The sequence below is a fragment of the Anopheles coustani genome, chromosome 3 (genome assembly GCF_943734705.1).
Source record: "Anopheles coustani chromosome 3, idAnoCousDA_361_x.2, whole genome shotgun sequence".
NCBI classification, from domain to species: Eukaryota; Metazoa; Arthropoda; class Insecta; order Diptera; family Culicidae; genus Anopheles; species Anopheles coustani.
In genome coordinates, this window is record NC_071288.1 from 90,184,209 (window position 1) to 90,197,599 (window position 13,391).

The 13,391-nt window shown below is 48.0% G+C and overlaps 5 protein-coding genes across 5 annotated transcripts; 3 read left to right on the top strand and 2 right to left on the bottom strand.

Moving 5' to 3' along the window:
* The first annotated feature begins 520 nt into the window (after positions 1–520).
* LOC131259378 (uncharacterized) lies at positions 521–2,822 on the top strand. Its single transcript, XM_058260857.1, has 3 exons — positions 521–1,400; positions 1,822–2,086; positions 2,158–2,822. Exons 1-3 carry the CDS (start codon positions 1,088–1,090, stop codon positions 2,261–2,263), a joined length of 684 nt encoding a protein of 227 aa, XP_058116840.1. The 5' UTR covers positions 521–1,087; the 3' UTR covers positions 2,264–2,822.
* Positions 2,805–3,952, bottom strand: LOC131259375 (uncharacterized). The gene is made up of 2 exons (XM_058260854.1): positions 3,924–3,952; positions 2,805–3,859 (listed from the first exon to the last, which is right to left on the bottom strand). Exons 1-2 carry the CDS (start codon positions 3,937–3,939, stop codon positions 2,826–2,828), a joined length of 1,050 nt encoding a protein of 349 aa, XP_058116837.1. The 5' UTR covers positions 3,940–3,952; the 3' UTR covers positions 2,805–2,825.
* Positions 3,953–4,228: 276 nt separating this feature from the next.
* LOC131259373 (GTP-binding protein 128up) lies at positions 4,229–6,050 on the top strand. The gene is made up of 4 exons (XM_058260849.1): positions 4,229–4,369; positions 4,469–5,304; positions 5,444–5,566; positions 5,640–6,050. The coding sequence occupies exons 1-4, from the start codon at positions 4,328–4,330 to the stop codon at positions 5,740–5,742; spliced, it is 1,104 nt and encodes a 367-aa protein (XP_058116832.1). The 5' UTR covers positions 4,229–4,327; the 3' UTR covers positions 5,743–6,050.
* A 2,125-nt stretch (positions 6,051–8,175) lies between these two features.
* LOC131259381 (uncharacterized) lies at positions 8,176–10,884 on the bottom strand. The gene is given in 3 exon segments (XM_058260861.1): positions 8,176–9,664; positions 9,667–10,001; positions 10,097–10,884. Coding segments are annotated over 3 exon segments (1,707 nt in total). The 5' UTR covers positions 10,438–10,884; the 3' UTR covers positions 8,176–8,633.
* Positions 10,885–11,662: 778 nt separating this feature from the next.
* LOC131259371 (GTPase Era, mitochondrial) lies at positions 11,663–13,092 on the top strand. The gene is made up of 2 exons (XM_058260848.1): positions 11,663–11,980; positions 12,057–13,092. The coding sequence occupies exons 1-2, from the start codon at positions 11,732–11,734 to the stop codon at positions 12,987–12,989; spliced, it is 1,182 nt and encodes a 393-aa protein (XP_058116831.1). The 5' UTR covers positions 11,663–11,731; the 3' UTR covers positions 12,990–13,092.
* Positions 13,093–13,391: the final 299 nt, after the last annotated feature.

Here is a 13,391-nt window from a genome sequence, read left to right on the forward strand (position 1 = left end):
AGTACCTGATTCGGCCGGGAGGTTTTGTTTGTGCTACCCCATCGGGGAGAGCACATGGTACGTGAAGCATGCGCAAAGCCGCTGTCTGCTCCAGGATTAAGCATTTTCAAGGATCACAAGTATCATTGGTTTGTTTTTGTTACGGGATGTAACACAATCAATTCTTCATCCTATGAATGAAAGTGTAAGCAAAATATTAAAATTAAGCAAAATATGCAATTTACGAAGTGAATGGAAGCATGTTTTGCTGAAAGTAAAAGTAAAAAATCACATTTCACCAAATGCAGCTACACAAACTCGCGCCAAAAGTTGTTTACATGAACTATAGTCGTCTCTTTCCATCGCTGTAAACGTCATCGGTGTACGTCATCGATGCTACTGAACACCACACTGTAAACGCACATTACAAACTCAACCGTCAACATTCGGTTGTGGGTTTGATAGGAAGGCCTGGGGAGAAAGGAAACGCGCTTTATTTACCTCCAATTTCATGTTTTTTGTGTTCGTTCGCAGAGTGACGCCGTGTTGCTGAACCGCAGCCTTTAGCTCATACTGCTGTAAAACTCGTTGCCTATTTTCCCCCACGAGCAGGGCGTGGAAGTAAAGGGACCGGAGGTTTACAGCTACCGGAGCTGCATCATTCGAGAAGGTCACGTACGACGTAACGCTGCAGTGTATGTTTTTTCGGTGTGGTTCGCGTTTTCGATGTACCAGCGAGACGCGATTCGATTATAGTCGATAAAAGGCAATCGTCGCCGCACGACGTCTCTTGAAACGGTCCGGAAAAGAGCCGTGTCGTGTATAGATTTGTGCGGTCGCTGTTGTTGGTGCACCCGGAGCAGATGCACCACGACATAAACAGAAGGTGTCGACGGTTCCCCCTTCCTTCCTAAGCAGTAGCGGCCACCCACGCAAGCGCAACACCATCGACTGTACTGCAACACCGTCCAACTTCCTTCGGGGCAGTTCGAATCGTGACCCACATATCGTGCAAGAAAAGCGTGTGCTTGTGCTTTCAGGAAAATTCCCGAATAAAAAGCCATTTTTTAATCGGGGTCCCATAAATCATTACCAATACGGCCTAACAATGGCCGCTTCGATGCACGATAAAAACGGAAAACCGTTCCACAACGGTAATGGAACATCTGCACCTGCGGTCGGCGCTTGGTACGGGAACGGTTTACTCGAGGACGATACGGGAGTGCAGCGCCCCAGGAGGCTTTCCTTCAACGGTTCCGACATGGAGCTGTCCGACCTGAAAGCGGCCGCCGTCGGCAACAACATCCACAGCGAGTCGACGACGGAGAAGAAAATCGAGCCGATGCAAATGGTTGGTCTGTTGGCAATTGCAACGACGCTTGCGGTTTCCATCAAGTATCTGCTTTCGTCATTCGATTTCGGTAAGGGCATCCACTGTTTAAACCAATTCCCTCCCACCCTTCCCATCGCTGCCGAATGTTTGTTTGTTTCGTCAACGTTGGATCAGCGTGTTCGTGTGCTGCGTGTTCCGTTTTCGAGAGGGATGGACTTGATGAAATCATCATCAACCCCCGCTGCACCAAACCACACACTCTTTCTCTTGCGCCTAGTCTTAAAAATAACCAGATGGGAAGGAAATGCGAAGGTTTAATCTCCTCATCGTTAACCGTTTCGTTTGCGTTTCAGTGCGCACGCGAAAATAATGTTTTCAATTGGATAAATCGGATTGAATCGTCGCATTTAAACGTCATCCTCCCCCTTTTTCCCGTGCGTGGTGAAAACTCCACCTCGAGCAAATTGTATAATCGAACATTCTTATTCTATTTCCCTTCCCTTTGACAGCATTCTTCCGTTCCGTTGCTACTCACAGCACCAGAATGGCCACCCAAGTGTGGCAGGAGTTTGTGGGACGTTTGGCACACCTCAGCCCATCGTCCACGGTCTGGAGTTTCGAGAGAATGGTCCCGCAAGCGGAAAATGCTGCCCATGCAATGTTCGCGGCCGCTTTCGGGCTGCTTGTTGCCTCCTTCACCTGGTACGTGATCTACCTGGACAGCAGCATTCCCGGTGTAAACCCACCGACTCCGTTTTCCGCCTCCAAGAAACGGTAAGTCGGTCCACTATCTCTTTTACGTCGGATGAAGAGATTAAGCTAAATTCCTTTTCTTATCGTTTCAGATACCGAGGTGGTATCTCGCAGGCGAAAGAACGAAGGTTCCACCTGGGATACGTAACGGCCATGGTGAGCGGTGTGGTGGCATTCCTGATCTTTCTCTTCGAATAGATTTCGATCGGGATAGTTTAGGTCGATCGGTCGGATCGGTACTCGGATATTTTCCCTTCCATAAAGTGCCTCATACAAAGCCGACTTGCAGCTGGACCTGGAAGTGTCCAATCATGGTTTACATTTCATGGATAGAAAACGAACGTATTCTAACCGGCGCGCTCTTACACATCATCATATTTATTTTATTTAGGTTTACAAACTAACGCTTTTTGTGTGTTATTACGTTGCAGTAATGGAATGGGGGTAAATATTGTACACAATTTACTACTCCTGTGTGTAGAAACTAAAGTTTATTCAATATCCTTTTTTCTTTTATCATCATTTAGATTCATTTTGTAAATAATATTTTGTTAGTAACTATCACGGGTCTATTTCATTGGCCATTATTAATCCTCTACCTTTTTTATTATGAGGCAAACCATTTTCTAGTTTATATTTTACCATGGCCTTAGTACAAATATACTTATTTGTGAGTTAGTTTTATGCAGTTTAAATAATGAAAAATAAATAGCAAGTTCGGATGTGAAAGTGAAACACATCAAGCCTTCTCACTGACCATCTAGCGACGTACTTTCGTGGTAAAAGCACTGACCGTTTGCAATCGGGCGATGGCACGGTCGTGCTGTTCCGTCGTGCGAGTGATTTTCAGTATCTGCAACCGGTTTCCCACTGGTTGAATCCGTCCGACACAACGCACCAAATCACCCGCTCCGAGCGGTGGTAAATCAGCGTCGATTTCGTAATAGACTGCCTGCAGCACTGGACCGGCATTGTGACCGCGCAGCAGAATCACCCTTTCCTTTGCACGTGTGCCGGATTTTACCACAAGCACGTTGGCTACGGTTTCCAGGAGCAACGGATACTTGGGTTGCTCCCTTATGATTTTCAGGATCTGATCGATCGTGCCGGAAACGATACGCAGTGTGGCTTTGGCATCGAGAACAATTTTAACTTCGTCCGGGGTGGATGATGCCGTAGCCGGAAGTGCCCGTATGTTCCCTTGGGATATCTTCACGTACTTGGAAGGACCAGCCGTAGCACTCGCCATGGGTGCAACTGGCTCTGGATACTTTCGTTTACCAGCGAGCGATGAGCTGATATTGAACAGCGGCATCGTTGCGTTGAGATTTGTTCCTTGTGTACGATGGAAGTTGCCGAGCTTTGGAAACGTCGACGGTGTCGGTGCTGTGTATTTTCTTTCCGGTACCATTAGACTTCTATTCTGCATCGAGTTGGAATGTAAAGGCACCAGCGGAACATTCGTTTTCATAGATGAAGATTTACTGTAGGTTGATGTGAAACTGCGATTGAGAAACGAGTTGTTCAACCCTTCCGCCCGAGGTGGTTTCGTTGTCCCAGGGTTTCCGCTAAACATCGAACTTTCGGCCCAAGAGCTTGAAGAAAACGGTGTAATGAATTGCATGGCCGGAGGTTCGGGAGGAGCTGGAGTGGTTTTTTTCGGGCACGGCACCGTCGGCGTCCGGAACGAGCTCATGATGGAGGGTGTTTCCAAGATAGCCGCCGACATCGGGAAGCGATGGTTGGCCCTCGGAGGAGCTGGTGTCTGTGGGCAGGACGAATTATACATCCCGTCTGGAAAGGATGAGTTCAGTATCTTGTGTGGTAACGTTATTAAACGGAACAGCGATCTACTCACAATTTCGGTAGGCCATATTTGTTGATGGATCTTTTTTGACAACGGCTGCTGCGATGCAGAACAAGCACATTGCGACAACGGTCAACAGCCTTACCAGCTGATTTTCCTTTTCAAATATCCTCCGGTTGTACACAATAAGCCGTTTATATTATGCACTAGAAAGTTCCATTGTAAAGTGTAAGCAAAACCAGGTGCATTCTTGGTACACTTTTCACTACGAAATGACATACGAAAGTGAGTGGCGCTTCGAACCCGACTCTATAAACGTACGCACATTGTCAACGTTACACGATCGCACACATGCAGGGACATTTTGCCGGAGGATTGCAAGTTTCTGTGCTCGCAGGCACCGTTTTATAATTTATCCCACAAATTCCAATATTTAGCTACTCTAGCGAAGCAAGATGAGTACGATATTGGAAAAAATCGCCCAAATCGAGGCCGAGGTAAGGCAGAAGGCTTGCTGCATTCTTTGCGCTACGTGTCCCCGTACCGTTCTCCACACGACGACGAGGTTATGAAGGTTTGTTGTGTTCTTTCCGTAGATGGCCCGGACGCAGCGGAACAAGGCCACAGCTGGGCACTTGGGTTTGCTGAAGGCCCGACTGGCCAAGCTGCGCCGTGAACTCATCACACCGAAGGGTGGCGGCGGTGCCTCGGAGCAGGGCTTCGAAGTGTCGAAAACCGGTGACGCGCGGGTCGGTTTCGTCGGGTTTCCCTCGGTCGGCAAGTCGACGCTGCTGTCCAATCTGGCCGGTGTGTACTCGGAGGTGGCGGCGTACGAGTTCACCACGCTCACGACGGTGCCGGGCTGTATCAAGTACAAGGGCGCCAAGATACAGCTGCTCGATCTGCCCGGTATTATCGAGGGTGCGAAAGACGGTAAGGGTCGCGGTCGGCAGGTGATAGCCGTGGCCCGGACGTGCAACCTGATCTTCATGGTGCTGGACGTGCTGAAGCCGCTGACGCACAAGAAGCTACTGGAGCACGAGTTGGAGGGCTTTGGGCTGCGGTTGAACAAGCAACCGCCCAACATTTCCTACCGCAGGAAGGACAAGGGTGGCGTCAACCTGAACGCCACCGTCGCCCAGTCCGAGCTAGACCTCGATACGGTCAAGACGATTCTGGGCGAGTACAAGATCCACAATGCGGACATCACGCTCAAGTATGACGCGACCGCGGACGATCTGATCGACGTGATCGAGGGCAACCGCATTTACATCCCGTGCATCTATCTGTTGAACAAAATCGATCAAATCTCGATCGAGGAACTGGATGTGATCTACAAAATTCCACACTGCGTGCCGATCTCCGCCCACCACCACTGGAACTTTGACGATCTACTGGAAATGATGTGGCAATATCTACAGCTCGTGCGAATGTAGGTGTCATTTACAAAATCCAGTAAAATTGGGTTTTTATTGGGGAAATTTTCATATCACCTAAGAGATGGCCTGATCCTCAATTTGTAACATACGGGCATTTACAATCATTTTAATCTTTTTCTGTGTTGATTGCAGTTATACCAAACCCAAAGGACAGCTTCCGGACTATAGTTCACCGATTGTGCTGCACCATGAACACACCTCGGTGGAAAGCTTCTGTAACAAACTGCATCGAACGATCGCTAAGGAGTTTAAATAGTAGGTTTTGTTATATGTTTTCACTTTTCTTTTACTTAAACCGATGCCTTTTTACACTCGAATTTTATTTTAGTGCACTCGTGTGGGGCTCCTCGGTGAAACATCAACCGCAAAAGGTCGGTATCGAGCACGTGCTGAACGACGAGGACGTGGTTCAGATTGTGAAGAAAGTCTAGGCATACAGCCGTTTGGCCTGGCCCGTCCCGTCCCATCCCATCCGACTGCCGTGTCCACCCCCATGGGACAAAGGTATGGAACCGTGTTTGCATCAAAAGTATCGTTCTTTTCTTTCATTTTTTAATCACTGATCGGCCCACTTGCGTGAAAGGAAAAGGAGAACAGTGTGCAAAAACTAGGAATCAAAGTGAAATGCTTCCGTTTTCAACCACTCAAGCATCGTTGTATAACGTCACAACCGTCTGTTATGCTTTTCTATTTCAACGTCTGTTCATTTTTGCAAGGGAAATAGAGATATTAAGAAGAAGTAGCTTGTTCGTTGAGAAACTTTATTGAGAAATTTTCCCGCTATTGAGTGTATATTTTCATTAGATGGCCTAGCTGTTCGGATCAGGTGTGGTACTACGGAAGCGTGCCAGATAACGGTTACGTAATTCGGGATTAAACAAACCGCGCCGGTTGAGTAATGCGCGCGAATTGACCGTGGACCGTCGCGGAGGCTCGGCCGTGGTTGGACGGGAAGATCGTTTCTGGTTTCCGAAGCGCACCATGCGACCGCGCGTACGCGGAGCTGTCGTCGTGGACGAAGCAGTACTCGAGGTCACTTCGGTTGTAACAGGAAGTTCCTCCTCTCGTGGTTCTTGCACTGTCGTTTTTTCCTGGTCTTCATCGAAGACGGTGGTTAAAAGCTGCTCAGCGTTGTCACGTGTTTCGTCTTCCTCCTGCTCGGTGAACTCTTCCTGATCACTCGATGTCACCTCGGTCGAATCACTGCCAGACGATGGCTGCTCATCTGCTCGATCCGTTGTCGCCGTGGTTACCAACGTATCATCCAGCTCTGCCGTCGCAGTAGTTTCGTCAACTAAAAACAAGGCACCATCCTCGCCTACTCGAACCTCTTTGGCAGCTATCCCGAATGCGAGCAGCAGAATCAACACCATACGATACCATCGTGCCATTTTCGGTTCCGCGCTGCTGGTGGACACTGAATGGCACGAGTGTGCCATTTTACGCACCATTAAATATGGCGCCAGCGGTCAACCGGTCTCGGGGCGCCGAACCATCATCGCCGGGAGCCGCGGAAAACTGGTTCTCTTTCGGTCTCTGCCGTCCGTCTGCCGTGTGCCATCGATAGGTGCCGATCAACAGCAACCGGGAACCATTTGTGCGCCCCGGTCTAGGATTCCTGTTTTCTTCCACGCTCGAGGCCAGCAGGAATACACGGGCAGGAGTTCAAGGTCAGCGCGCGAAAGAAGACGATGGGTGTCGTCGTGATCATGCCCGGGGACTGGTGGTATTGTTTTGTGTCTATTTTTCCAGACGGGATGTTGCCCCTGCCATGTGCACAACATAAAGCAACATAAATTTTTATCACTCGTACTACACACTTCGTCCAGCGGAGGATGGACCGAGTAATTGCGCGATCGCAGATATGACGGACCGAAGATTAATATGGACTTGCCATTCGGGGATCACTCGAGGGAGATGATGTTTCCGCGCACCGGTTTCCGGGGATCGATCGAGCGCATTAACAACTTGCGGGTACTATTGTTGCCGTGATTTTATTTGCTTGAAGAAGTTAATTATTTACATATCGCCTTCATCGCGGCACTTCCACTTCGAGTTCGAATCAATTAAATGGAATGTACGGAGGGTTTCAATTTGCGTGGACAGTGATGTGCATTAAAGAAAACACTTTCAATATGTTAACAAATTGCACAATCTATCGTTGGAAAACAACGTTCTCTATTCGAGTTCAGTTGCTCGTTTACTAAAAAGCCAATAAGCAATAGATATAACTTTTTTTTATAAATTAAATTGATTGTCTCTCTATCATTTGTTAAACAAACATTTGATTCCCTAAAGTTAAGTTTGGAACTTGTATAAAAAATTGTACTTGTTGATTTTCAAAAGGATTTTAATCATGCGAGTCACTGTATGCTAAGGCCGATTTTGTTTTATTTCATAAAAAGGGAGAAAATGAAAGACTTTTTTTCTTGTTTCTTGTACTGTACGGCACTTTTCTTGTTTCTTGTACGAAGCGAAGCAAACAGTACGGGAGCAAATCAAGTGAAATGAAACGACTTAACGCTGAATTTTAATGAAGTTATTGATTATCTCGACGAATGCCCGATAATTGCCTTCGTGTGTACGGTAAACGGTCGATGCATTCCAATCAAATCATCCCACGGAAACGTCGAGAAAAATCGATCCACTGGGTTTTCTCACGAAGTGTGTGAATTTCGGTGTTTTTGGAGCAAAAAGATGACGGAAAGGGTGGATGAACTGGGGAAACATTATAATCGTGTTTTAATCTCACAGCTTTTAATGTTGACCTCAGCGACCGGAAATTCCAGTTTCAGAAGTATGTTATGTTTGAAAACAGTGCACGCAGATAGGACATTAACGTTGCACATAAAACAAACAATTGTTTTGCATTGTGAGAATTTTTTTATTTCTTTTTTCCAAGGATAAAGTCGTGAAAATTCTACGCCTATTTCCCTTATTTCATAACTTCTCAAATCAGTAACAAATGCCCTATGTAAGAGTACCTTTTAAGTGCACTTATTACGGATTTGAAAATTAGCATGAAAATGATCACTTGTGAGGGGAATCGGTGAAACTGTTAGATGATTTTAAAGCAGTAAAAAAAGTAAGAAAACCTTAAGACGATGGTCACTAAAGAGAACAACTCTCAACTTAAGAATAGCGTTACACTCTACGACTTAGTTTTAAAGTGGTACAGATTTTACACATTCATTGTTTGTTTGGGTGTGTTAAATTACGTTAATCAGCTTATAAAACCTACGTACAACAACATAACGATAACTGCTAAACAACTATTTTGTACAGAACGCTTCCTCGGTGAGTAAACCACGAGGCGTCATGTTCACTCCAAGATGGGAAAGAGATCTAGATTCCAGAACTCGTCGAAATCGTTCAGGGCGTAATCCAGCGACATGGCCGTGCTGTCGCTAAAGTCCGCCACCTCATCTGCAGGACATTCCGTCGTCGTCGACGGTGCTTTGCCACCATCCAGCACCGGGGCGAACAATGACGCCGACCCGAAGGTGCTGGAAACGGGTGAAGCGAGCGATTCGTAACCGCAATCGGACGACACGCTCGAGAAGCCACCGGGGCTCTTGAGCGGGCTGTGGTGATGCATCGGTGCGATCGGCGACAGAAGGTCCTGCAGGGGCGACGGTGGTCGGATGAAGATGGGTTCTAGCGGGGACAATGGGGCTTCGCTGAGCGGTTCACTGCCCATCTCTTCCTCCATCTCGATCTCGATGCTGATTTCTTCTTCCTTCAACTCGGGTGACGCAGGTTCACACTTGACCTGCTCCGCTTCTCGTACTTCGACGTCCTCGTTTGCCAGAACGATCGTGATGCAGTTCGTTTCGTTGTCGTACGTGCCGTAGAGTGTATCGCTGCCGTTGCTCTCGAGCACCATTTTGCTTTCATCTTCTGGGACGAGCGCTAGTTGCGCCTTCGGTTTCTCTTCCTCCTCCTGCTGCTCCTCCTCCTCCGACAGCTCGTAGAATGGCGACTTGGAATAGTTGTGCGTGGTGAGAATCAGGCGGCTTCCCGAATCAGCGGGCTGTAGTGCGGTCGCCGGTCGACCGGGTTCCACGATTGCTGCTGCGGGCCCCACCACTGATCCAGGCAGGCGCTCGCCGGTGCGGCCGCCTTCGGCATGAGCCGGGATGCCTGGGCGATCAATGCCTTCCAGGTCTGCGCCGACACCTGCGAGTAGGCTTTCGGCAAGCTCTTCGAGCTTGGACACGTCGAAATCTTCGAGCATGTCCTGTAGAGTAGGCAGATGGCAATGATCTTCCAGAGGGCCGTCAGCCGCTCGTCGCCCGTTGACGACGGGGGGAGTGTCGTTTGCGCTTCCGCCGGACCGTCTTTGTTCAGTCCCTGCTGCAGAGGGCATCGTGGGGATGCTGCTGATCCCGTTAGACGCCCGGCAGTAACGCAACCCACACTACCACCGTTATCGGCGGCTCCGTGCGCTGACTCGCCTTTGTTTGCCCGCTCCTCGGTGGCCTCCAGCCGTCGCTGCAGTTCCTCGAAGCGTCGCTCGAGGTCGAGGTACTTGCCGTAAATGTCGCCCTTCTCCTTGTCCAGTGCGCTGCAACGGTCCTGCAGTACGGTGATCTGTTCCGCCTGCTCCTGGATCGTCTTTTCCATCTCCTCCATCTTGGCCTTCTTTCGGTCGCGCGATGTTTGTGCGGCGACACGGTTTTTCAACTTTCTGTCAAACAAAGTAAACAGCGGGAGACAAATGTTTGATAAGAATCACTTGTATAAAAAGCGTGTGCTGCCATGGGGTGATGATGTGGAACTTACTTGCGCTGTAGCTTCTCCTCCCACGTGAGATGGTCGAGGCGGCGCTTCTTGCCGCGGCTCACCAACTCGTCCATCGATGAACAGTCATCGTCGTCCGAATGAGGTTCGGCCGGTGCCAGAGGTTTATTTTCCGACAGAGGCACTGACCTTTTTTCCAACGAAGCAGCCACTATCCGCTTCTTCTCTGGTAGAATTGCAACCTTCTTTGCCGTTGATGCGGTCGATATTACCGACTTGGCCTTACCGACCTCGGCTTCCTTCTGCTTCAGCCCGACTATGGCCGGTTGTCCCGCCATCGAGAAGTACTCCGCCGGAAGGGCGATGTAGATGGGTGTATCCATGTTGTTCTAGAACTTTCCGGTTCCGTCAAATGAACAAAGTGTGCCACGCTGGCACAATCGACAGCCTCCTACAGGAAAACTGCACGATGTGATGATGTATAAAACTAACGATGGTGCGATGAATGAAGTATATTCCCGTTCACGAAAACATCGTGTGACGAAACGGGATTCTTTACGCCCTTTGTGCGTAAAAATAAACTCTTTTATTTCCTTTCCGCGTCACACACTCGACGTAAATTCGTATCCGCGGAAATTATGAATCACTTCCGTTGTTTGCCCTTGGCTAGATTCCGATAACTTTCTTCTTCCTTGCTTTCGCTAGCGATGATTGAATGAAAATGCAAGAAACCGTAAACCATGCCGTTGGTTTTCTTTTAAATGGCGCACCAGCCAAAACCCACGGTGGGGTGAACGGAGTACGGATTTTCTGATGAAACACCCATGAAAGTATTGCACGGAATGCGGGGCACTATCATTTTTTCATCACTTCTAGTTGCGCATTTCGCTGGACGGTGGATGTGGTGGCTTCTGATTGGTGGATCGGCTTCGTTGCCAGTCTGTTCGGAGATGATTAACAACAGTGTTGTTTTCCTCTATTTTTTACTATAGAAAAGGTTAAAATTAATTAAAAAATTATAAAAAACACGCAAAATCTTAGTCTTATATAAACCTATTAAAATTTCTCGTGCAGACACTTTATTATTATGAGTAAATAAATAAAATACAACTGATTGATTTTATTAACGCCCAACTGCCAACACTGCAGCTATTAAAACCTGTATCAAGTGCATCATAGAGGTGTGAGGTCGGAGCTGGATTGTATGGACTAATCCGATCCTTGCAGAAATTGTTTTTTCTTTGATCCCAATTTGAGATCGACAACTGAAATGCTTTTGAAACAAAAAACACCAAAAGCCAATCTGTAGAAATGGCACGCTTGTAGCTTCTAGATAATGAGCGATTGATTTTAAGTTTCTAAAGCATTCGGCCATGGTCCCAAAGCATTGTATTATAGTGTTTATGAACAGGACACTGTTCGTTACGATAAAAAGGATGATGCATTTTTCAATTATCCAGCTCTTCACTGGCACTTTTGACAAAATTTTATTAATAAATTTAGTGTTTTGACGATTTTTAAAACGGTCATGTAGTAAAGTTCTGACAAACTGGCAGCACTTCCTTTTGCTTTTGTCAGCTGCTCGTGACATAACGAAATTGTGAAAACAATAACAACGCTGTTGTAACAGCTCGCGTGTGCAGTTCGTTGCCGGTGTTTTTCTTTAAATTTTCCGAGATGTACGATCTCGGGTTAACTGTAATGATGCTTCGACGGTTGCGTATTGGTCCAAAGAACTTTTTGGGGCTGCAACACTGCCAACGATGCTTCAGTGCCCGCTTGTCGGAGAGTGTGACCACCGAGGATGGCACGGCGCAGTCAAATTCCGCGGCGAATGCAAAGTCTGAAAGGCTCATCAAGGTGGCCATCGTCGGTATGCCGAACGCTGGAAAAAGTACTCTCATAAATAGGTTAATCGATCAAAGGGTAAGCGCAATACATAATGAAAACAATCCTGTATCGATTTTTCACCAACGTTTCTTCCCCGATGCTTCCACCGAAGGTTTGTCCAGTTTCGGCGAAAGTACACACGACACGCAAAGCCTCGAAGGCAATACACAGCAAACAGAACTCGCAAGCGATTCTCTTCGACACACCCGGGCTGGTGGGAAGCCGGGAAATAAAGAAACATCAGCTGGATGCGCAGTTCGTGTCCGCTTGCCGGCATGCAATCCAACACTCGAGCATGATCGGCGTGGTGCACGATGTGTCGAACTCGTGGACACGCCATGCCCTCAATCCGGTGCTGCTGCGTGTGCTGGAAGAGTACATCCACATCCCGAGTTTCCTGATACTGAACAAAATCGACACCCTCAAATCGAAGCGTATCCTGCTGGACATTGTGAAAAATGTGACATGCAACCAGCTAGAGAGCATCAGTAACTATGGTCCCGTCGGTCGAAGGAGGGCTTACAAAACGAAACAGTCCGTTCAGGAAAATCCCTTACCCTCTGAGCGGGAAGGCAAAGAACTCACCGAATCAGATAAGAAGCCGGTGGAAGGATGGCCCCACTTTACTGAGATATTTATGGTATCCGCCATGACCGGCGATGGCCTACGCGAGGTGATGTCGTTCGTGCATGCCAACTCACAGCAGCACCCGTGGGAGCATCTGGCCACCGAGCACACCGACCAGTCCCCGGAGCAGCTGATCGTACAGAGTGTCCGCGCCCGGCTACTCGATTTCATGCCCCAGGAAATACCGTACCAGCTGCAGACGGAGCTCGAGTACTACGAGGTGATCGGTGGACGGGTACTGACCAGTGCCGTCGTAACCTGCCCGAACGACCGGATAGCGCGGCTGGTTTGCGGCGAGTCGAACGGGAAACTGCGCCAAATCAACGAGCAGGTGACGTCGGATCTAATCGAATGCTTCGGCATGCCGGTGCTGCTGACGATAACGACGCGTGTCCGCAGCCGGGAGGCAAAGTCGTAGATGGCGGAACCGGGAAACTCTTTCTCTCCCTGCGGTTAGTTAGTGGCGGATTGAATTGCGGTGGAAATAAATTTCAGCGGCACCGTCCCGAAACCGCAACGAACTCCAAAGTTGGTCGAAAGTTTCGGTTTATTTAAATGAGAAATTATGCAGCGTAGAGTGGTACTTTTCTTTTACTTGCTTTTTTGTGTAGCCTCCAGTGTAGTCCAATTATTTGGAAACGACTTTACTCTTTTTTGGGATGTCTTTTGTTTAGCTCTTTGCGTACTCATTATCTTTTAATTAAAACATATTTTTAGCAGAAATGATTGCCCATTCCTTTTATAAGATTTGTGAAAACTTGGCTGTAAATATTGTTAGTTCATTGTTTTCATAGGCCTTTTTTACGTTTGGATTACGACC

Excerpts from the sequence above, each read along its gene's own strand:
- LOC131259378 (XM_058260857.1), top strand. The coding sequence starts at position 1,088 with ATGGCCGCTTCGATGCACGATAAAAACGGAAAACCGTTCCACAACGGT. Across the intron at positions 1,401-1,821 it reads GCTTTCGTCATTCGATTTCG|CATTCTTCCGTTCCGTTGCT; the intron begins GTAAGGGCATCC and ends TCCCTTTGACAG. Across the intron at positions 2,087-2,157 it reads TTTTCCGCCTCCAAGAAACG|ATACCGAGGTGGTATCTCGC; the intron begins GTAAGTCGGTCC and ends TTATCGTTTCAG.
- LOC131259373 (XM_058260849.1), top strand. The coding sequence starts at position 4,328 with ATGAGTACGATATTGGAAAAAATCGCCCAAATCGAGGCCGAG. Across the intron at positions 4,370-4,468 it reads TCGCCCAAATCGAGGCCGAG|ATGGCCCGGACGCAGCGGAA; the intron begins GTAAGGCAGAAG and ends TTCTTTCCGTAG. Across the intron at positions 5,567-5,639 it reads ATCGCTAAGGAGTTTAAATA|TGCACTCGTGTGGGGCTCCT; the intron begins GTAGGTTTTGTT and ends ATTTTATTTTAG.
- LOC131259371 (XM_058260848.1), top strand. The coding sequence starts at position 11,732 with ATGTACGATCTCGGGTTAACTGTAATGATGCTTCGACGGTTGCGTATT. Across the intron at positions 11,981-12,056 it reads ATAGGTTAATCGATCAAAGG|GTTTGTCCAGTTTCGGCGAA; the intron begins GTAAGCGCAATA and ends CTTCCACCGAAG.